The sequence below is a fragment of the Chinchilla lanigera genome, unplaced genomic scaffold, assembly GCF_000276665.1.
Source record: "Chinchilla lanigera isolate Chin_1 unplaced genomic scaffold, ChiLan1.0 scaffold00137, whole genome shotgun sequence".
NCBI lineage: Eukaryota > Metazoa > Chordata > Mammalia > Rodentia > Chinchillidae > Chinchilla > Chinchilla lanigera.
The window spans coordinates 2,488,907-2,509,778 of NW_004955538.1; the positions used below are offsets into that span (position 1 = coordinate 2,488,907).

The following is a 20,872-nucleotide window of genomic DNA, read 5'->3' on the forward strand; positions in this document are numbered from 1 at the left end:
TGAGCTCACTCTGTAGCTCAAGCTGGTCTTGAACTCGCAACAATCCTCCTGCCTCAGCCTCCCGAGTGCTGGGGTTACAGGCTTGTGCTACCATGCTCGGCACCTACTTTCATGTTGTCTTGGGTTTTCAAGCTAAGTTTCCGAAGAAAATACTTTGGGCCCCAGCGTCTTTATCTTTTGTATCTAATCATGAGTGACAGTGCATTGTTAGAATGTGCAGTCACCCTCCACTCAGTCCCAGACATCTCTGGGGTCCTGCCTCTGGCCACCCCCGCTGAGCTGCTCTACCTTGGATGCTGCCTGCTGGGGGCAGCTGTGCACAGCTGGGTCCTTCTGTGCCTGGCCTGCCCACAGCTGTGTGGAGGTTCCCGCTCTGCAGACTCTGAGGAGGAGAGACCTGACTCGCTGGCAGCGGCCTGTTCATTCAGTTCTCTCTGTCACTGGGTTGATTACTGATTTATTAGTGGGAACTCTGTAAGGAAGCCCTGCCCTCCACAGTCTAGGGATATGCAGTTATGTCGAAATACAGTCTGTGGAGAAAATGCAGGAAGGAGGCCTCGTTCTTGCCTTTGGCAGCCGCGGTTGGTGGGAGGGTTCAGTGTTCTTAGGCACATGCATGTACTGAATGTGGTAGTGGGGGCTGTGGTAGCTGGCAGGCAGGTGTGTGTAGAATTCCCCTGATTGGAATACATGTAGGCTGTTTTGTGGTTCTTGACTCACAGCTGCTTTTAGCTTGGACTAAAATTACACATAGATACCTTGGAGCATTTCTTTAAAAACAGTGTCCCTGGGTGGCGAGAGAAGGTGTCGAGTCCTGGCTGGTGCTTTGGGGCCCCTGGGCCTGGTCGAGGGTGGGCAGAGGCACACGCTCAAACTCCTGCGACCCACCTTGAAACCAGGACACAGATGCTGCTCAGGTGAGGGTGCTCCTGGTGTGGCTGCTCCTGTGGCGTGGGGTGGCTGATGTGTGCGGCGTGCTGCGGCCTAGTCTCACCAGGCCACTGTTGAGGCCTTGCTGTGGAATCCAGATTGTATTAGAAAAGTGAGCAGAGGCAGCTGAGGAGTTGGGGCAGCTGCAGCAGGCGGAGCAGGCCTAGCATGTGTCCCTACCGAGTTGTGAGGGGCTGTGCCTGTGAGGACGAGAGTGGCAGCCCACTGGGTCGGAGTGCCAGGCAGCAGCGCAACACCGCCAGGTCCTGAGGACGTGCCCACTGGGTCACAGGGCTGGCCTGCTTTGCCTGGCACAAGACGGAACCACAGGAGAGGACGCAGGCCCCCTCTACCCTCACTCCCCACGGTGGAGTGTGCTTGGAAATGGCCTCTTGTAGGTTAGCAGTGCGGTAGACAAGGTCAGCCAGAAGAAAGATATCTGAGTCTTCAGCCTCGCACTAGTTTGGAAGCCAGAAACCCCAGGGTACTAAAATAAAAACTGGGTGTTTCTCAGCCTCCCATGAAACTTTTCACACGTACACAAGGGTTGAGTGAATTTTACACTCTGATCTGCTACCGAGAGTGTGCCTTTTCTTTTTTTCTTTTTGGGACAGGGTCTCTGTGCAGTTCAGGCTGGCCTTGAACTCACTATGTAGTCCAGGTTGGCCTTGAACTTGTGCTGATCCTCCTGCCTCGGCCTCCCCAGTGCTAGGATTATAGGTGTGCACCACCACGCCCAGCTGCCATCAAGATGTGTTGTGAAGGTTTTAGATACTTTCATCACATCTGTCATGTCCATCCATCTGTTAATACTCTGTAGACATGATCTACTTCCAAGTATTTCAGTTTACAGATCATTAGGTAGGGCTCGGTGTTTGCTTATAGCTTTTTAATCTGAGAGGGAATTTACAGAGTGTGGTGTGCTCTGGATTTACAGGGCAGTGTGTGCCCCTGTGACCCAAGCCTGCCCGTCTCCTGGGGACTCTTTGTTATGGTTCTGACTCCTCCCTTCTTGTGATAAGAGCAGGCTCTGCTGTGGCACAGTGGGAGTGCCTGAGTCTGCCCAGCCGGAAGTGCTAACGTTCTCTGTGCCTGGCCCAGGGTCTTGACACTGCTCACAAGCAGAGAGTGGCAGAAGTGCTCAGCGACCCTGAGAGCTCAGAGAAGCGGCGGAGCCGGGAGAGCCTCAGCTCGGACGCGGTCAAGTACGAGAGCGGCGCTGATGGCGGGGAGGAAGTGAGTATGAGCGTAGAGTGGAACGGGGTAAGTACGCACAGCACGCGGCCGGCGTCCCCTGTCCCGCGCTCGCCCCGCTCTCCTCAGCGCAGTGCCAGGGAGGCTGCTGTAAGTCCTAACTCGAGCTAACCCTGCAGTCCCCGCCTGCGAAGGGTGCCTTCCTCCCGAGGAGCCCTGACTGAGGGCTGCATGCTGACTGAGTGTCCTGGCCGCGCAGGGCCCAGCCTGGCGGACAACTAACTCGCAGCTAACCTGCTGTCTCACTGCTAACTCAGGCTCCTAACCTCACTGAGCAGCTGCTCTGGATTTATTGGTTAAATTGCCTTCATGGGAGAAGCTGTTTAATTAGAACTTGCTCTCAAAAAGAGCAGCTCATGAGCAACAGTGTAGTATGGCTGCTGTCCTGCTGTCCTGCTCAGTCCTGAACATCCCATGTCCCCTCTTGCGGCCCACTGGGCCAGTCCATTCTTCTCTGTTGCTCGCCCAGCTCCTTGGGGCTGCCTGGCTGTTCACACAAGCGGACCCCGAGAGGTTGCGCAGCCCTGCCTCGCCGTCCTGCTCTCTGGGGAAGTCCCCCATTGCTGCGTACCCAGTGGCAGCCAGCTGGCCCCTGGGGCTCCTATGACAGGTGGATGGCTGTATGTGCGCTGAGCTGGTGTGTTTGGAAGTTTGCCTTCAGCAGGAAGAGTTGGATGCAGGATTTAGTTCCCTGGCATGGAGCTTGTTATCGTGCAGTACATGTTGTAACTGTGCAGTTTTGTTAGATTACAGTGTTACGTAAGGGACTTTCTTACAGTCTTACATTTTCAGTCTCTTTATTCTTTGGAATTTTATATAGCTTAGCTGTTGGGTAGGAGCTAGCATCCCGATCAGATACTTTGTAGAAAATGTTAGAAGCCGAAATTACGGAGAGAACATTCTCTGGACCATCTTCACCTCTCAGTTTTCTTGCTGTGATTCTTTCTGTGCCAAGACAGTCAATCAACATCTACTCTGATGGCACCAACCTGGCTGCAGTGGTTGTAAACTACAGCAAGGCCAGGAGGCCATCCGTGCTGCTCCCATCTGAGCTGTGTCCTGTCCTCCTCTCGTGGCCACTCCGGCCCCTGCATGCTTTGTCTGGGGGGCCTGCTGCTTGGTCTGCTGAAGCCACGCGCCCAGCGACTCCTGGGTGAGGTTCTGGAGGGACTTTCTTCGAGACAGTATTTCTAGGTCCACACTCACATGAACCCCGTGGCGGGATCGTTGCCATCCCAGAGTTGCGCCCTGTCTTAAGGACTGCCCGGGGCCTGCCTGGTGCCTTCCCCACAGACGTGGGTGACAGCCTTGCTCCTCCGAGCCTGTGCCGGTTCCTCTTGCCCTCCCCGTGGACATGCTGCACTGGCAGTGCACTGTTCCTTTCTGGCAGCCCTGTGGCACAGTGTCGTGGGGCGGGAGCCAGGTCCAGCCTCTGGAGCGGGTGCCTCAGGCTCACTGTCCTCCTCAGCTCTTTTGGCAGAGGCAGCACTGTGCTCCCCTGGCTTTTGTTTTTCTTTTTGTCTTTTTGAGACAGGCTCTTGCTAGCAGTTCAGGCTGACCTTGAACTCACTTTGTAGCCTAGACTGATCTCAAACTCACAAAGATCCTCCTGCCTCAGCCTCCCAAGTACTGGGATTACAGTCATGTGCCATCATGCCCAGCACACCTGGCTTTTGATTGACTTTTATTTTCAAAGCGTGTTTTCATTGTTTTAATAAGGTAGTGATTGCAGTGTGCACACTTGAGATTTCTTTTCTTTTTGAAGTGTAGGGGATTGAACCCAGGACCTTCATACCAGGCTATAGGTCTAGCTCTTTGTTTGTTTATTATTTTGTGGTAGGGTCTTGCTAAGCTGATAAATGGTCCAGGCTTCGTTCCTACCTGTGGTCCTCCTCTCTCAGCCCCCCAGAGTGCTGGGTCACAGCCTGCGCCCGCACACCTCATCAGGTGCTTCTTTTCAGTCTGCTGTGCTGCGAAGTTGTCACAGGCAATAAACAGAGTCTGTCTGAAGAGTCGTTTGGGTTAGAGTTGAAATTTGCAGCACAGCATGTTGGTCTATCTCTGTACCAGAAATAGAAAAGTTTCTCCTGCTAAGTTTAAGAGAAACTTCCCTGAGATTGTACAGCAGCTTAAAAATGGTTACTGCTGGCAACCACTTACACATGTGCATCAAGGTTTCGTTCAGTAATATGTAGTTTAGGTAAAATAGCAAAATAAACTGGCCATGAGGTAGATGTCACTGCTATGCCTGTCACTCCAGCTTTAGGTTTCAGGTTACAAGTTTCATAAAGATAGCTTCATTGTTCTTACTGACACTTACAGTGAGGAAATGCCACCTAAATTTCATTTTATATTTGGCATAAGATGCTAAACTTTTTTTTCTGTGCTGGAGATTGAATCTGAGACTCACACTCGCTGGGCAAGTGTTTTACAATTGAGCTACATGTGACCCTCTTCCTTATTTTTTATTTTGAGACAGGGTCTCAAGTTGTCTAGGCTGACCTTAAACTTGAGATCTTCCTGCCTCAGGCTCCCAGGTGGGTGGGATTATTTTTTTAAAAAAGGATTTCAGTGTTCTTTAAAACATTGAGAACCCTACATCAGGAGACACGTGTGTTGTTCTCAGACAGCCACAGCCTCAGCAGGGAGGCCATGGGGTGAACACAGTGGCTGTAAGCTACAGTAGCTGTTTACATAGGATGAGAGACTGAAGTTGTGTCAGTATTCAGAAATAGCATCTAAACCAAAGTGTAATGTCAAAGATGAGCAGGCGAGGCCTGAGTAGCTGCTCCTGCCAGCATTGGCTCCATGTCCCCAAAGCAAGGTCAGGATGTGTCTGCCTCCTGACACGGGGTCCCTGTGACGCCGAGGTGTGATTTGGCATGATCGCCTGGCCATCACAGGAGGCAGGTGCCCCGCTGAAGATCCCTGCTGTGCATGAGACCAGGCCTTCAGCTCTGTCCCCGAGGCTCTGTGTCCACTGTGAGGGCATATGTACCAGGAACAGGCCCAGGCCTTGAGTCCCTCTGCACTGTGGTTACGGTGTCATTGTGGTGACACCGCAGGAGCCCGAGGCAGTGCCACCTGTATCTGGGGTCCTGCGGCGGCAGCCTCAGCCACCTCCCCTTTCACACCACTCCTGGGCTGAGACGCTGTAAGTTTCTACCACAGTCAGTTCTCACTGAGGAGGGTTAAGGCGGAATGAAATCTCTGTTACTAGAAATAATTTTTATCTTTGAAAAATTACTGGAAGACAACTAGATATACCAAAAAGGAAAAAAGGCAATGTGTAACTATTCAAAGATAATACTCACCAGGGTAATCACTGCATTGCACGATTGGTTTCTGCTGAGAAACCTGCTTTGTAATGTGGTACCTGATGGCAAGCGAAGATGTGTCAGAGCGCATGCACCCCCCAGCCCTCTGCCTGCTTTGATGCTCAGGTGCAGGTCCCCGGGGGCAAGCACGGGAGGTGGGGGGTGGGGGGGCAGACGGCCGAGGGACGGACTACCCTCAGTGGGCAGCAAGGGCGGGTACTCTGGGCTTGATGATACCCAGGTCTGCCTGAGCCAGCTGCAAGCGTGTGCGTACGTGCGTGTGGGCCAAGGGACCCTGTGTGCTGGGGAGGGAGGCGAGAAATTCCCCATTCTGCAAGGGTCCAGCTTGGGGTGTGTGAGTGCCCTGCTGCAGGGACCCTGAGATGCAGAGACCGCAGGAGATGCAGCACTTAGCATCCTTTTTAAGGAACACTGGGAACTTATGTTTTCTTGTCCTCCTGTCACTTGGGAGGCACTGGTAACAAGTCTTATTTTTCCATTTAAAGATGAGAAAGATGAAGCTCGGGCTGGTTAAGTGACTTGTGCAGCGTCCTCTGGTGAGTCCGAGCGGCGGGGTAGGCCCTGCTGTCTGTGCTCCTGTTGCGACGACAGCTGCCACTCAGGCAGGACCCCGGGACCTTGCTGCCTGTGGAGTCATTTTACCTGGATTGCCAGCTGCATGCTATGTGCTGTCGACTTGTGAAGTCAGTGGCTCTTAAAATTGCTGAGATCTCAGATGTTAGTGTTTTTAGGAAAACGAAAGTCATACCTAATTTCAGGGAGAATTTCACAGTTCAGGATGAACAAGAACAAGCATAATGAGTGGTCTTCTGTGTGCAGCCCTACTGTGTACCCAGACAGTCTTCATTGCTGAATCCCCTTTACAGACGTTGCTTGTGAAACCTTTGATGGTAAATGTCGGGACTTGTGACCTAGTGCTGGTCTGTCTCTGCAGTGCTGGCTTGCCCTTTAGTGACGTAGAGCAGGCCAGCCTCGCTGTCGGACACCCGGGCCCAGCACCAAGCACACGGTGTTGCTGAGACTGTGACCTAGAAATACTGTGAAGGCAGCTGCGGAGCGGGCCTGCCTCCTCTTGCTCACCTCTCTCTCCTTTCTGTCGACAGGCCTAGCGCCCGTGTGCCTCTGCTCCTGCACGACGGGCGGCCTCTCCGTCCCTCTCTCTCCAGCACTGCCCGCTGTGTCTCGGCCCCTAGGAGCTTGGCAGAGCTGCACCTCTGTGACTGGCCGTTCCTTTCGGTGCTGCTGTCCTCTTGGGGTTTCTGATTTCTGTATACATGTAGCTTTGCCAGATATGTACTTAGTAATTCCCACTGTATTAATAAACTCCACTTACTGTGTACCACACGAGTTTAAATTAAGAGCGATTAGCTCTTCCCTCTGATAACAGGTAGTTACGGTGTCACACAGGCGTCCTTACAGTGGCATGACGGTGACCTGTGGACAGTCGCTGAGCTGTAGGAGTCAGGCATGTGCTGCACGTCCCCGTGGACTTAGAGACCTGGTGCACCCTGCCCCGGGGCCTGCCCAGGACACGCTGAAGTAGATTTGCTGTGTAGTCTTTGTGTGAAGTTTTGGCAATTCTGCTTTTCTCTACTAATCTTTTGAGTGCTCAGTGATGTGTGTATCTGTCTTTCTAACTTCTAATAAACTCACTCCAACTGACCTGTGTCTGCGTCTGTCTGCTCGGTGCCCTCCTCCCCAGGAATGCTGTGCAGCACCTATAGGTGGCACTGCTGTGACCCTGCCCCAGGGTCACGTGCTCCCCCAGCTTCCTGCTCTGGTTCCTGTCCAGATTCGGCCAGGAGTCGACAGCTGGCCAGTCCTTTCACCTGCTTTCCCACAAGGGGTCTGAGGGTTTTTAGTTGATTGTATAAATGAGCATTTTAATTTTCCAACCACATTTGTCACAGACACTTGGCAACCATCCTGTGCCCCTCTGTTGCCGGGGCTCTGGGCTGTGTGCCGGGCCCAGCCCTCCTCCCGGCCATGTGTGCGCAGGTGCCCAGTCCTTGGTGACATCCATGGGTGGGTTCTGTTTCCCTGGGACACAGCCTTGGTCGCGGTTCAGCAGTGGAATTAACTCTCCTCTGAGGTCATGATCACCATTGTTTGAGCTTCCTGCTGAAAGTTTCTGTGACCCTTGGGTGATCTCTGGTGCAGTCAGTGGCGGCAGGAGGACGGGGCCCAGGCCAGGGTCTGTGCCGGGTGGGGAGACCCTGAGCTTCACGCTTGTTCACATTTCTTTCAGGACGGCACTGGATCTTTAAAGCGCAGTGGTTCCTTTAGCAAACTCCGGGCTTCCATTAGACGCAGCAGCGAGAAGCTGGTTAGGAAGCTGAAGGGAGGAAGTTCACGAGAGAGTGAGCTGAGGAGCCCCGGGTAACTATTCCCTGCGTCCGCGCTGGACTCCTGCAGAGGCTGGCCCGCTGAGTGGGGAGGCCCGGCCCGCGGAGTGGGGAGGCCTGGCCCGAGGAGTGCAGAGGCTGGCCCGCGGAGTGGGGAGGCCCAGCGGGTTCTATCTGCTGCATCCAGGACAGGCCGAGAAGGAACTGGAAGCTTCCTCTCAGTGGCTAAAAGGGTTGATGCCTTCAAAGATTTGTGGGGTTGATTTTTTTAAAAATGTGTTCAAAGAAAGACTCTGCAGTGAAAAGCGGGGATTAACTATCACAAAGCTGAGTGCTGGGACTTGTTCACTCTAGATAGGCATTATTTGTAAATCAGCATTAGCTGGAATTCTTTTAATCTTTACATCATCTTTCAAGGTCAGATGTTCACCACGACTGTGTTAAACCCCAGGCAGTTACTGGTGTGGAGAGAAAAGCAATGTTCGGTAGGGGCTGGAATCATACAGCTTTACCACGAGGAGCTTGGGCTTTGGATTTTTAAGAGCAAGAGGTGTTACATAAAAGGCCGATGCCTTGGTCTTGGAGTCTCCTGACATTGCCATCACCTGGCAAGGGTCTCTGCGGCAGGTGTCACGGCAGGCCCTGTCCTGTCCTGCTCCAGGACACTTCCGTGCAGGGATCCCACTGGGTGCTCCCTGCCACCAAGGTCCCCCTTAGGCCAGAGTGCTGTTTAGCTCAGGCCTGGGGCTCCTTTGGAGAACTTGTTAGAGATTGTAGAGTTACGTCCTTTTCATTTGCTGCTTTGTTTTACTTTTCCAAAGTAGGCCCCTGTCACTGCTCTCAGTGTCACCGGTAACCTGTGGTGAGACTGCTGCCACTCCCAGCCTGGTGCCTCAGTGGCCAGAGGGGCTGTGACGGCCGAGGTTACTGCCCTCAGCCATCGCGTCCCTTGGGGTCTCTGCCCCAGGCGTTCCCTCCTCAGCAGACACTGTACGTCTTCTGTGGCCAGGTGGTCGTCGTGCTGCTCATTGCCCTTGCACACCCACATACGGGTGCCTGAGTGTATGAGCTCTCTGGGTGTCCAGGCTGCAGAAGACCATGGCCCCGGTCCCGCGGCTGTCACTGTGGCTGAGGGCTGGCTGCTCTTTCCCCAGCAGGCACCACTTTGGCCTGGGCAGTTGATTCCGATCCTGTCAGAGCTTGGCCAGTTCTTAATTAGGCTGTAGGAAGTGTTTAACCCCTGGTCCAGTGAAGTGGACAGCATGTTTTAAAGGTGTCAGGATCTGTAGGCATAATGATGTCACACAACACGTTGTCACACTGTCCCACCCTCACACACATGCACACGCTGTGTCTCACCTTCACACTCACACTCATGGCCGCTCTTGTCCATTGCGAATGACCTTTCCAGGTTTTGTTTCTCCTAAGCCTCAGGTATGACCGTGTGGTGTGGCCAGTCCCTGGGTGGCTCTAGAACCTGGCCCTTTTGCTCAGCGGCCGAGCAGGCTGGGCAGCTGGTGTGGCTGTGACTTGTGACCGTCATGGTGACTGCTGCGCCTAGAGCTCCTGTCCCATCCTGACACCAGTAGGTCAACAGGCCTCTTGGTGTCCAGATCCAGCCAACGAAACGTGGCCATCACAGCAGGACCTGCTTTCCTCTGCAGGTGGAAGCTAGAGGGTGCGGGAAGCTGGCTGGTTTGCTATAAGCATTCCTGGCTCTGAGTGAACGTGGGGTTGTAGGCTGGAGCTTGAACCCAGGGCCTTGTGCTTGGCAAGGTCTTGGTCCCCTTGGAACAACTGTGCTAGCCCAGGGACAGGGTTTTGTTTTGCAGAGGCCGGTGGGTGACACAGTCCTAGCCCCCATCTCTTGCCATCCACTTGAATATTCGGGCCCTGGGCCCTGGGCCATGGAGTTGGGGCAGCTGGCATTGTTGGCCCAAGAGCATGTGAAGCTGGCACCCCTGGAAGTACTGCTCAGATACAAATTTCCCATTTGTTTTCTGTGCGGAGGGAAACCATCGTGTGGCAGACTCGAGAGTGCTGTGTGCCAGCCACACTGAGCCGGCCCACTGGGGGCCTAGAAGAGCTGGACAGCAGCAGCACGAGACCCTGCTGGCCTCCAGGCAGCACCAGCTTCCTCTCCTGGGTGGTGGCAGCGACCGGGCAGTGGGGGCCTGTGCCTGGGTTTTGTTACGGGGCTGATGTGAGTGCTGGGGCTGCTGCACACCAGAACCTACGCACAACCACCCGAACCTCAGTTGCTACCTGCTGTCCTGCCGCTAATGTCTGTTTAAGCTTAGCATCACACGTGTGTATATTGGAACGGCAAAGGTGACATCAGCTGGGGTGATAGGCTCGTGGCAGCGGGGGTGAGGAGGCAGGGAGGGATGGATTGGGACTTGTGGAGCGGAGGGGCAGGAAGACGAGGCTCCACCCCAGGTGCTTGGTTAGGGCCATCGTGGTGTTGGCGTGGTGACTGTGGTCGCAGGTCCCCACACACTGAGAATCTGGACATGTCATGTGTATTTATTTATTTATTTATTTATTTATGTATGTGTCTTTTATTTTTAGAATGCCCCCTCAAGGGTGGCTTTTGATGGTTTTTCTGATGGATTCAGGGCAGGGTGGCAGACTGTCCTGTTGGCTGGGAGATGCAGCCTTGCGCTAAGGCAGCACCATACCACACCCCTCACCCCTACAGACCACTGAGGCCATCTCGGTTTCCAGGGTCTCTCAGCGTGTGGTTAGTCTGAAACCTGACTGTCCTTATGAAACGTCAGGCTGGTTTTAGTGTAGCAGTATAGGTGGTGTCACAGCAAAGACAAGACACTTACTTTCATTGGCTTCCCCTGCATGGGGCTGGTGGCACTACCTGGCTGCCTGGATGTGGGCCCGAGGCTAGCGATGGCGCATCTGGGGTTCTGGCACAGAGAGGCTGCACTCTGGGTTGTCGTGCCCACCCTGCTCCAGTTTCACCCTGGCTCTACCGGAAGCACACAGCCTCGGGTCAGGAGCTTGTTTCCAGGCCATCTGGAAGTGATCCCAGCAGTCCCCACACAGCTGTGTCCACAGAGGTATGCGTGAGTGTCGCAGGCCTCTGATGTCCAGCTGGGAGAAGGTGCTGCTTCCCACTGCAGGCCAGGCCCTTCCCTTGCCAGTAGGCTGGTGCTGCTTCAGAACCTGGTCCTCTGCAGGAACAGAGCACGGCGGGGGGCGGGGGGTACACTGGCCCACAGGAGAGCTTGGTCCGAAGCCTCTGGCTGGCTGGGACTGATGCACGCGCAGACAGGACTGTGTGGAGTTGCCCTGGTCCTGTACTGGCTGGCAAGGCGGGCCGTGTTCCCGGGGGAGGAGGGCCTCGTGGGAGAGCCACACCGCTTCTCACTTGCTGTCCAGCACACATGAAGTGGCAGACAGGCCGATGTCACCTTGCAGTGCAGGGTGTTGAACGAAGTCCTGGTGACTTGCCACAGCTGCCTGGTGTGGGGCGGCGGCACAGAGCTGCTTCCCTGGTGGTACTTGGTTTCAGGGGTTTCCGGGATTAATTCCTAGGATTCAAATAATCTGGGCTGGGATACAGCTCAGTGTTTGAGCTCTGGCTCCACCGCCAGCATGCAGAACAAAACCACACTCCTGGGTTGGAGGACTGCTCCGCACAGCACTGCTGTGGGAACGCGGTGCTCGCAGTGGCACATTGCATAACCCAAAGTGTGCACACGTGTTTACTGTCTTCCACTGCCATGACTGTGGCAGGTCCTTGGAGGGCAGGTCACCCGCGTGGCACGCGCTCCTGCACGCCGCACAGCTCTGCCCAGAGTGAACACGGACCTGGCGCTGTGCAGGTGAGGGTTGGGGCTGTCAGGTGTGCCGCGAGTTCTGTGCATCTGTCCCGGGAGACGCAGGCGCAGGAGGGTCGCTGTAGTTTGTTTTCTGATTGATATGTTGCCTGGAAAATCACTCAGAATTGGCCACATTTAGTTACCAAAATAAAACGTTTATTACTTACTGTTGGGTAAAAACCTAATTCCTAGACAACACCGTTCTAGCTCTGTGCAGCAAGCAGTCTGTCACTCTCAGGGCTGCAGTGGCTGAGTGACTAGTGACTGTCTGGGCTTGGGACTTCTGCCCACTTTAGGCTCTTCCGTGCCGGCTGTAGGAGAACAAGCTGCCACAGGGCAGGCCTACGCCTCAGTTTCCTCCAAGAGCAGGGAGGCCACCGGTCAGTGGGCAGCGCCTGGCAGACAGCGGCTCCTAAGTGAAGGGCCAGGCGCTGCCCCAGCACGTCCACTGCACGTCTGTTAGGGGCACAGACTGAATGGTCCTGGCCTTTCTTGCAGAGACCACAGCCTAGGTGATCACTGGGCCTTGTGTCCATGACCAGGGGTCTGGTTTGGGGTCACAAGAGCCCACTGCTGGATGGCTGGCACCCTGGCTGGGCTGGGGCGCAGGGGCCAGGCAGGTGGCAGCACCTTACTCCCCAGCTGGGCTTGGGGCAGGGCATGTCAGACGTGGTTTGTCCCTGTGGGTCCATCCTGGCATCTCCTCCACCTGCACTAGGGCCGGGGGGTGCTCCTGGGCCAGGCCTCAGGGGTTGTGGGGACCTACATAGGACTTTGTGGGAGGTGCTGGTAGCTGGGAAAGCTGCTCACCCCGTCCGGGGTGGACACTAGGGAGAAAGGAGAGAACGGCACGAGCAGCCCTTGTGCTTAGGGTGGCACTGTAGAGACCCCAGAAGCCACCGGCCCCAGTGAGAGCTCCCCATCCTCCAGGGGCCTGAGTGTGGGGCAAGTGCCAAGGCCCAACAAGCTGGGCAGAGCTAGCACCCCAACCCTGTCACCTGCTCCCTCCTGAGGAGCTGGTGTTTTCGTGGGAGACCTCGGCGACTTTGATGCCTGGGTCCCTGCGACCCAGTTCTTGCTCAGTCAGAATCAGGCTTCTCGGGACCTGGGCCAGGCTGTTCTGCAGCTGCCCCGTGTCTGAGGCCATGGTCCCTGGCGTCCCCCGCACCCCTTCCTCGCTGACTGTGTAGGAGCAGGAGCAGAGGGGTAGGTGGGGCGCAAAGACCACACGCAGGGTCCGGGCCGGGCGGCTGCCCGGGCCCAGTGCGGCCTCCTCCTCGCGGGTGCGGTCGGCCATCAGCCTGATGAGGAGCTGGTTGGCCCACGTGATGCCAAGGGCTGGGCACAGGTGCTTGTCCTGGGGCCTGGGACACACAGGAGGAGACACTGCTGCTCAGGGGTTCAGGGCTCCCCCGCCCCATGCAGTGGCCCAGCACTCACCCTGGCTGCTCCACGGCCTCCGTCACCTACAAGAGCACAGGGGTCAGTGTGGCGGCCAAGGGTGACCCACCCCTGCTCGGCCCCAGGAGGCCACTTCCTGGCCCAGTGGCCCTGCTGTCCCTGCACCTGAGCTCACCTGGTTGACACAGAGCACGGGGCTCTGGAAGGTGCTGCTCAGGCGGCGCAGTGCGGCCCCCAGTGACTGCAGGCACTGGGCGCGGGCTGCCGAGGCCTGGCTGCCGAACTCACAGCGGAACGGGGCTGCCACCGAGTCCACCACCAGCAGGCGCGCAAGGCCCCGCGACAGCAGCAGGGCGGCCCTGCGGCTCACACACTCCATCAGAGCGTCCTGCAGGGTGGGCGTGTATCAGTGGTCACCATGCCTCTGGCTGCAGTGCTGTCCCTTTGGCTGCCTCCTGCCACCTGGGAGGGACGCCGCGCCGCATCCCCTCACCCACACAGCCCTCCCATAGCTGCTGCCCCTCTCTGTGTGGCTCCCATGGCCGGCAGGTGACCACCCTGGTCACCTGATGTGACCATCAGGTGAGCTTGACGCAGCTCTGCAGCCCCTCTCGCGCACCGGTGGGACCCGTCACAGCTTGGCCTCCTGCGCACGTTAAGGCCGCCGTGCCCTGGGGTCCAGGGCACGGGTGGGCTGTGCTGGGCAGCAGCTGATGGCAGTGTGCTATGGCCTGGGCGGCGAGGCAGTGAAGTATCGGGTGCAAGGGGTGGGGCTGGGCACAGCAAGGCCTCACTGGTGGCCACAGGGCCAAGACTTGGCAGCCTGGGGACACGGCTGACGCCAGGGTGACATGCAGTCTGCTTCTCCCCAGGGCATCCCCAGCGGAGCCTCTGTGCGTAGAGAACGACAGCAGCAGCCTAGAAGACGCCAGCACTAACGTGAGTGCCCACACCCTTGAAGGCTCACCTGGGGCAGCTGGGATGCCCACGGGGCTCCGTCCATGCTGGCCTGGGTCAGGCCCTGGGCGCTGACCGTGGCCTCTCCCACAGTGAACTGGGCCTGGCCTGCTGTAGGACGCCATATGCGGCTGCCACCACCGTGAGCGGCCCGGAGCTGGCCCTGTGACGGCCAGGGCGAGGACGGGGCCCTCAGCGCTCAGTCTCCAGACCGTGCCGGAGGCCACACTAACCACCACCCGCATCCCAGGCCTCGGTGCGGCCAGGCAGGGTAGCAGGCCGCACACTGTCCCTCCGGGGGCCGCGCACTGGACCCCATGCTGCACCTACCAGGGCCTCCCGTGTCACCGCTCACGCGTTAGCTCCCTGCGTGTGTGTGAGAATGTATTTTATTGTAAAGTTTTTAAAAGTAAAAGTTTATACCCTCATCCTTCACTTGAATTTCTTCTCAACATGGAGCCCCTGGTTTGTGCAGGGGGGGTGGGTGTGTGAGCCGCAGTGCCCCCCACCCCCGCCCAGCAGCCCTGGGGGGCCCTTCTTCTGGATGCCAGAGGTGGTTGTCCTGGGAGGTAGGTGCCACACCTCCCCCAGCCAGGGCATGCGGTGGAGGCGGCATCAGGCAAGTGGGCAGGGGGTTGGGGCGGGAGGCAGGAGGGCCCTGGAGTACAGCCTTCGGGCCAAGTGCTGGGTGCGGGGCAGATTGCCACAGCACAGTGAGCAGTTCCCGGCCTGTATCCAGCAGGACCCCCACCTGGACCCCCACCTGGATGGCTCTGTCCTCCACCCCAGGTGGGGCTGGTCACCCACCTGCCTCCTCCAAGCCTTGACCCGACACCGCCTCTACCTGCCCCTGGTCACGAGGTCCTGGCCTGTGCTCCAAGGCCTGCGGGAGACTCACCACGTCGGCCACGTGCTCGATGAAGATCCGGTCCCCGAACCTGATGCTCTGGACCACCTCCCCTGGCACATCCGTTCGCAGCCGTGGCTGCTGGGCAATGAGCTGCCGCAGTCGCTTGCTGGGGAAGACGTCCTCCGTGCAGATGTAGATGGCCCCTGCGGAGCCAGAGTGCCTGCCATGGGCTGGGCCACCATGCTGTCCCACACGGACGACTCCCCACCTTCTGCTCTGCCCCACCCTGACACCAGGCTGTGCCTCCCATCCCAGACCCTGCATCAGGGCGTGGCAGAGCATGGGGACCACAGGGCCAGAGAGGGTTTCACAAAGGTCCTTCCCTTGTTCCCAGTGGACCCTCCAGATCCCCTGAGCAAGTGTCCTTGGCCCCAGCCACATGGCCATGGCTGGGCACCCCCCTGGAAGAGCCAGGCAGTGTGTCATGGGCAGCAGCCTCACCTGGAACCTGCCCCAGAGCCTGCAGCGGGTAAGAACCTGGCCACCACAGAGAATCTCATGCTTACAGGCAAAGTGAGCTCCCACAGTGATGCTGCGGGAGCTGGGCATGGTGGTGCACGCCTGTATCCCCAGCATTTGGGAGGCCGAGGCAGGAGGATTCCCATAAGTTTAAGACCAGCCTGGACTACATAGTGAGACCGTCTCAAAATCAAAAACAGTTGATGCTGGGGTTAGCCAGTGGGGAAGGAATAGTTTCTCCCCCAAGTGGTGCTGGGACAACTGTATGTTCGTGCTGCCACATGGTAACTGACTCCCAAAATGGGTCAGTGGGAGCGCTACTGCACAACCTTGCACAGATCTTCACGACTTTGGATAGGCAGCGGTTGTTAAGACTCCAAAAACAGAAACAGCTGAAGGAAAGTAAGCCTGACTGAAGATGGAAACCGCTGTACTTCAGGACAATACCAGGAAAAGATGACAGCACGAGGCCCTGCCCACTGTGGAGGACACGGACCCCGAGGAGACGCTGTGAAGCTGAGGCAGGAGCATCAGAGTTCAAATCTGGCCTGGGCAACTTAGCCCTTGTCTCAAAAGGGGCGAGGGACACGGAACAGCAGAGCATGCCGAGGTCCTGCGTGGGGCCCTGGCCCCACCCCAGCACAGGACGAAGGAGATGCAGAAGAGAAGAGACACGTGCTGGGACGAGCAAGAAGGCACCTTCGGCAAAGCTGCTGCGGCTGGGGCTGGGCTAGGGGCACGGGCCCAGCCGTCCCAGGGCCGCTCGGTCTGACCCTGCAGGCGACGCTGGCCGTGTACGTGGTGCTGAGCACCTGAGGGCCAACTGGCTGCTGCCTTGTGTTGGAGGGGACGGGGGACAACAGGCTGGAAACAGCCCATGGCTGCCCGGGCACTCACCGGCCTCCAGGCCCCCGTGCTGCCGTGGGAACTGCACCGTCAGGCAGAGCTGCAGCGCCAGCTGGGTCTTCCCCGCCGAGCTGCAGCCGGCCAGCTCCGTGATACCATCCAGAGGCAGCCCACCGCCCAGGAGCCGGTCCAGCTGTGGGCAGCCGAGGCTCAGGCGCTGGTGCTGTGTGGGGAAGCGCTCCCTCTGCTGGTACAGCTGCAGCGCTGTGGGGACAGGTGGCCCAGTCACGTGGGACAGCCCCTGAAGCCTTGACCCAGCTGACGGTCCAGGTACGGCCAGCACAGTGCAGAAGGGGACACTGAACACAGTGGCCTCGTGCCCCAATATGCAAGCCCGCAGAGCTGAGCTCGGCCTGAGCGCGCCCCGGAGGCAGTGTGAGGAGCGGTTGTGGGCACCTGTCCCCCTAGGAGCCAAGTTAGCACATACAAGTCCCCCAAGGAGGAACCTCTGTGTCCACTGGAGGGCTGCGGGGCCAGGCATCTTTGGGCAGGCCACCTGAAGCCTCCCTTCACACCTGCACCCTGGGTGAGGTCAGAGTGGGACTTGGGCTGGGCTGAACAGGCTCGTCCTGGCGTCCTGCCTGGGCAGCCAGGCGCTGGGCTGGTGGCACTTGGCGGACGCCCCCACACTGGGAGCGGCAGTGGCTGCAGAGTGACTCAGGGCCCTACGCATGACAACAGTAGCCAGTGCTGGGTCCCAGACCACTGAGTCACACGGGCTTCAGACAGGAGAGGCCCCACAGCCAGGCGGGCACAAGGGGCTCCCAGAGATAGTGACGCAGTCCTGCCAAGGCGCAGCATCCACATGGCAGGGACCCTGGCAGGTCCCTCTGCTGGCCTGGCTTCCTGGGCAGCACCGCAGCCCAAGGTCTTGAGGCTGACTCAGTGCTGCCGTCTGCTTGCGCCCTCTGTGGGTGCTGGGACCGGCCCTGCAGGGTAAGGCTAGCACAGCTGGGACCCAGCCCCGTGGCGTGGATGTCGCCTGCCCACCTGTAAGCACACAGTGGCCCCGAAGGTGCGTAGCAGCTGCTGTCAGCAAGTGCTGGACGTCGGGGCTGGACAGGCCAGTGCGTCTCCGCAGGTCGGGTCCAGAGATGCACAGAACCTCCTTCACAGACTTCAGGCTGGCTGCAATCACAGGGGTCACAGGGCCAGCTGGCCACGCCAGACGTGTGAACAGCAAGCTACAGGGCGGTGACCAGGGTGCTGGGAACTCGGGAGACCACTGACACCCTAGGAAATCCGAGAATGACAGGTGGCTGGCAGAGGTGGGACAGTTCCTCAGGAAGCCAGGTAACTGTCACCTTGTTCCACCGGGAGGCTCTCAGGAGGGACCACGAGCCAGGCGTGTTGCACACCTGTAATCCCAGCAACCAGAGGCGCTGAGGTAGGAGGACTGCAAGTTTGAGCCCAGGCAGGGTAAGTTACTGACTTAGTGAAGTAGTAAAAAAGTAAAAAACAAAAAAGAGCTGGGGCTGTAGCCCAGTGTGAAGGCCCTGGGTTCACTCTCCAGCACCCTCAGCAAAAAAAGGACTGCTCAGTATGAACAGGGGAGGCCAGCGGCCCCAGTCCAGTCACCCTTGGGACATAGGCACACCAAAGGTCCAGGCAGAGGGATCTCAGACTGCATGGAAGGAAAAAACACAACCCTGAAGAAAAGACCCACAGACACGAGAAGACCAACAGGCCATGTGGGCACCTGTCAATCAAAACAGGCTGGGGAGGGAGTCCTGCTGCCCGCACAGGGGCCCAGCACAGAACGGCCGGCGCTCCAGGGAAAGTTCACTTCCTGGTAAGAGAGGGAGCTCCTGCGGAGCCTGTTCCCCTGCAGCCCCAAACTGCATGTGTGGTTGCAGCTGCAGCAGCCTTTGTGTGACAGTGAGGGCCTGAACCGCAGGCCAAGGAAACAAAGCCAAGAGTGGATTAGCAGGACAGCAAGACCCTGCCCACCACCAGGTGGTGCCCCCCCCCCCGTGTTCTCGGGGCTGTTCCACATGTACTTGGCAGAACCCTAATGTTCAGCAGCCCCAACAGATACCCTGGGAGACAAGGAGGGTAGAAGGGGAGCCTAGAACCACAGCCCTGCACGGCAGGCAGGACACACTCGGCCAGGGGCACGCAGGAAGCTCAGCAGGTGCGGCAGGAGGAGCACAAGCTCGAGCTGAGCCCAGGGAACTTGGTGACTTGGTGAGACCTGGCCTCAAAACCAAGAAAGAAGGGGCTGCAGAGGCTCCCGGGTTCACCTCGGCACCGCCCAGCAAGCCAGGCGCAGAAAACAGAAAGCCACAGGCTCAGCTCAGCAGGGCCAGGGGAGGCGGCAGTGAGGGAGTCAGGTCTCCCTCCTGACGACAGACACGTGCACGCAGGCTGCTGGCAGAGAGACGCAGTGCTGTGCACACAGACCCCGCCATCCAGAGCAGTCCCTCGGGCTCCAGGGTTTACGGGGACAGGAGCCCACCTCTCTTCACGGCCGCCAGGACTCGGGGGTTCAGGTCCAGCTGGTCCAGCTCCATGTCCTCATGGGCGAGGGGCCCCAGGGCAGCAGCAGAGGGAGGGTGCTGGGCCACAAAGGAAGGAGGGGCAGCTCAGCAGCCGGGAACCCTGATCCCAAGCATCCTGGTGCCCACATCCTGACAGCTACCATGGTACCTGGCCACCCCTGAAGACAGGGGAAGGTGTCCTCTGGCCAGGTGGCCTCACTGGCACCCGACTCACCTCCAGCCACACAGGGTCCCGCGGGCTCAGGCCCCCGCGGCGTCCTGGGGGCCCCTCAGGTGGGCCTCCATGGGGACCTGGGAGAAGGGAGCCTGAACCTGGGGGGCAAGGGGCTGCGTGGGCCTGGCCGGGTCACGGGAGCCCCCCCACCCCACGGCTGCCCTGGGAGGTGCCCAGAGCCTTGGGCGCAGCTCAGCGGAGGGAGAGGCAGCGGCCTCGGGCTCCAAGGCTCCCTCCTAGTGCGGGGCAGCAACGTGGCAATGCCACCTGCCCTTGGCACCCTTCTGGCTGGACACAGGCGTAGGAGGGGTCGAGAACAGGCAGTGCCCAGTGCTGGGCAGTCCCGCCCTGCTGACCACAGCGCCTTCGCGGTCACCCGGGGGCCGAGGGGGCACTTCCCGCGGGGTCCCGGGCGCCCGGCCCTGAGCACGGCAGGCCGCGGGGCAGCGCGGGGTGACGCGAGGGCGGCTGGGGGGCCGCAGGGGGGCCACACCGAGGCTGGGCTCTGCACCGGCCGAGGGCGCTGGTGGCTGCTGTGGGGACATCGGGGCACCAAGGACGGCGGCCAGCAGGAAGGGGTAGCCTGCAGAAGCCGCGGCCACCAGGACGCCACTCCGACGGGCCACTCGGACCGGGGTAGCGCAGCCCTGGGGAGGCAGGAGGGCGGGGGCGAGCGCCCGGCTGGCAGGGACCCGGGCCTCCAGGGCAACAGGCAAATCTGGTGGTTTCCACTCCACAGCAAGCTGCGCGTGGGGGCGCAGCCCGCAGTCCCAGCACTCTGGGAGGCTGAGGCAGGAGGACGGCAAGTTCGAGCCCAGCCAGGGAAACGTTAGCGACTCTGTGAGGCCCAGCAGAGTCCTGCGGGGCCAAAGTTCTGGGTTCAGTCACCCCACGCCTGCGCCGCAACAAAGCCGGAAACCAAACCTGCAAAGGGGCCCCGAGGGGCGCGCCCCGCCCGCGGAGCTGCACCGCCGCAGAGCGCGAGGTCCGGTTCCGCAGCACCCGGCTGGGCCGGTTTAGCGAGATCCCCGCCCACCCGCGCCCCGCCTCGCCCGAAGCCCCGACCCCGCTGCCCCGGCCGCGTCCCCGCTCCGCGTCCTGGGCCCGGCCGGTTCCTCTGCGTGCCCCGCTCCCCGCCCAAGGTACGGCCCCAACCTTCCCCGCTGTCCCAGGACGAGGAACCCCCACGCGCTCACCTCCCGCGCGTCCCGCTAGTCTCTTCGCGCCGTTCCCCCCCCCAACCTTTTCTTCCAATGAGCGCCGGGCGACCCCAGTCACCCACACCAATCAGAAAGAAAGCGACCTCGGTGGTTTGACGAATTAACCAATCCAAAGTCGCAATCGTTCCGATAGGGGCGGACCGCGCTCAGGCCGGCCCTCACCGCCGATTGGTGGCCGGCCACAGGATGGTAGGGGTGGGGCCCTTGTGTGGATTGGAAAGGACAGTGATGGGGCGGAACCTTGGCTTCGATTGGCCCGCGGTCTGAGCGCCGCTTGGTGACTGGGCACCGGTGCTGTCAGCCACGCGGGGCGGGGCGGGGCAGGGCGGAGCCGCTCGGCGGGGTGCGGGGCCGAGTGCGGGCGGCGGCCGCGAGTGCTCTAGGCGGCGACATGTCCTCGGGGGTGGCCGCGCACCGCGACGCCAAGAAGCTGGTGCGCTCCCCCAGCGGCCTGCGCATGGTGCCCGAGCACCGCGCCTTCGGGAGCCCGTTCGGCCTGGAGGAGCCGCAGTGGGTCCCGGACAAGGAGGTGCGTCCTGCCCCGCCGTCGGAGCCCGGGCGCGCCCGCAGCTCGGCGCTTGGAGGCGGGCGGGGCGCT

At 59.2% G+C, this 20,872-nt stretch overlaps 3 protein-coding genes across 25 annotated transcripts in view; 2 read left to right on the top strand and 1 right to left on the bottom strand.

The window, feature by feature from the left end:
• Positions 1–14,492, top strand: part of Klc1 (kinesin light chain 1) — a 40,908-nt gene extending 26,416 nt beyond the window's left edge. For 2 of the 11 annotated variants that reach the window (XM_005410798.2, XM_013507851.1), the window contains exons 13-16: positions 2,032–2,193; positions 7,771–7,901; positions 13,980–14,046; positions 14,158–14,492. In XM_005410798.2, coding sequence (XP_005410855.1) covers positions 2,032–2,193; positions 7,771–7,901; positions 13,980–14,046; positions 14,158–14,160 — 363 coding nt within the window. In that variant the 3' untranslated portion in view covers positions 14,161–14,492. Of the gene's footprint in view, positions 1–2,031; positions 2,194–6,007; positions 6,059–6,625; positions 7,185–7,770; positions 7,902–13,979; positions 14,047–14,157 lie in introns of those variants that run through there. The other 9 variants (XR_001232088.1, XR_001232089.1, XM_005410799.1 and 6 more) reach the window with 9 other exon arrangements.
• Positions 10,391–20,872, bottom strand: part of Xrcc3 (X-ray repair complementing defective repair in Chinese hamster cells 3) — a 12,602-nt gene continuing 2,120 nt past the window's right edge. The window contains exons 1-10 of one of the 8 annotated variants that reach the window (XM_013507844.1): positions 20,251–20,417; positions 19,548–19,912; positions 19,055–19,131; positions 18,798–18,897; positions 17,330–17,572; positions 16,331–16,543; positions 14,963–15,117; positions 13,283–13,495; positions 13,147–13,172; positions 10,391–13,070 (exon numbers count right to left, since the gene is read on the bottom strand). In XM_013507844.1, coding sequence (XP_013363298.1) covers positions 12,701–13,070; positions 13,147–13,172; positions 13,283–13,495; positions 14,963–15,117; positions 16,331–16,543; positions 17,330–17,572; positions 18,798–18,897; positions 19,055–19,131; positions 19,548–19,599 — 1,449 coding nt within the window. In that variant the 5' untranslated portion in view covers positions 19,600–19,912; positions 20,251–20,417 and the 3' untranslated portion in view covers positions 10,391–12,700. Of the gene's footprint in view, positions 13,071–13,146; positions 13,173–13,282; positions 13,496–14,962; positions 15,118–16,330; positions 16,544–17,329; positions 17,573–18,797; positions 18,898–18,988; positions 19,011–19,054; positions 19,132–19,547; positions 19,913–19,978; positions 20,002–20,209; positions 20,224–20,250; positions 20,418–20,872 lie in introns of those variants that run through there. The other 7 variants (XM_013507848.1, XM_013507850.1, XM_013507849.1 and 4 more) reach the window with 7 other exon arrangements.
• Positions 20,600–20,872, top strand: part of Zfyve21 (zinc finger, FYVE domain containing 21) — a 10,177-nt gene continuing 9,904 nt past the window's right edge. For all 6 annotated transcript variants that reach the window (XM_005410787.1, XM_005410788.1, XM_005410789.1 and 3 more), the window contains exon 1: positions 20,600–20,803. In XM_005410787.1, the coding sequence (XP_005410844.1) occupies positions 20,666–20,803 (138 nt within the window). In that variant the 5' untranslated portion in view covers positions 20,600–20,665. The remainder of the gene's footprint in view (positions 20,804–20,872) is intronic.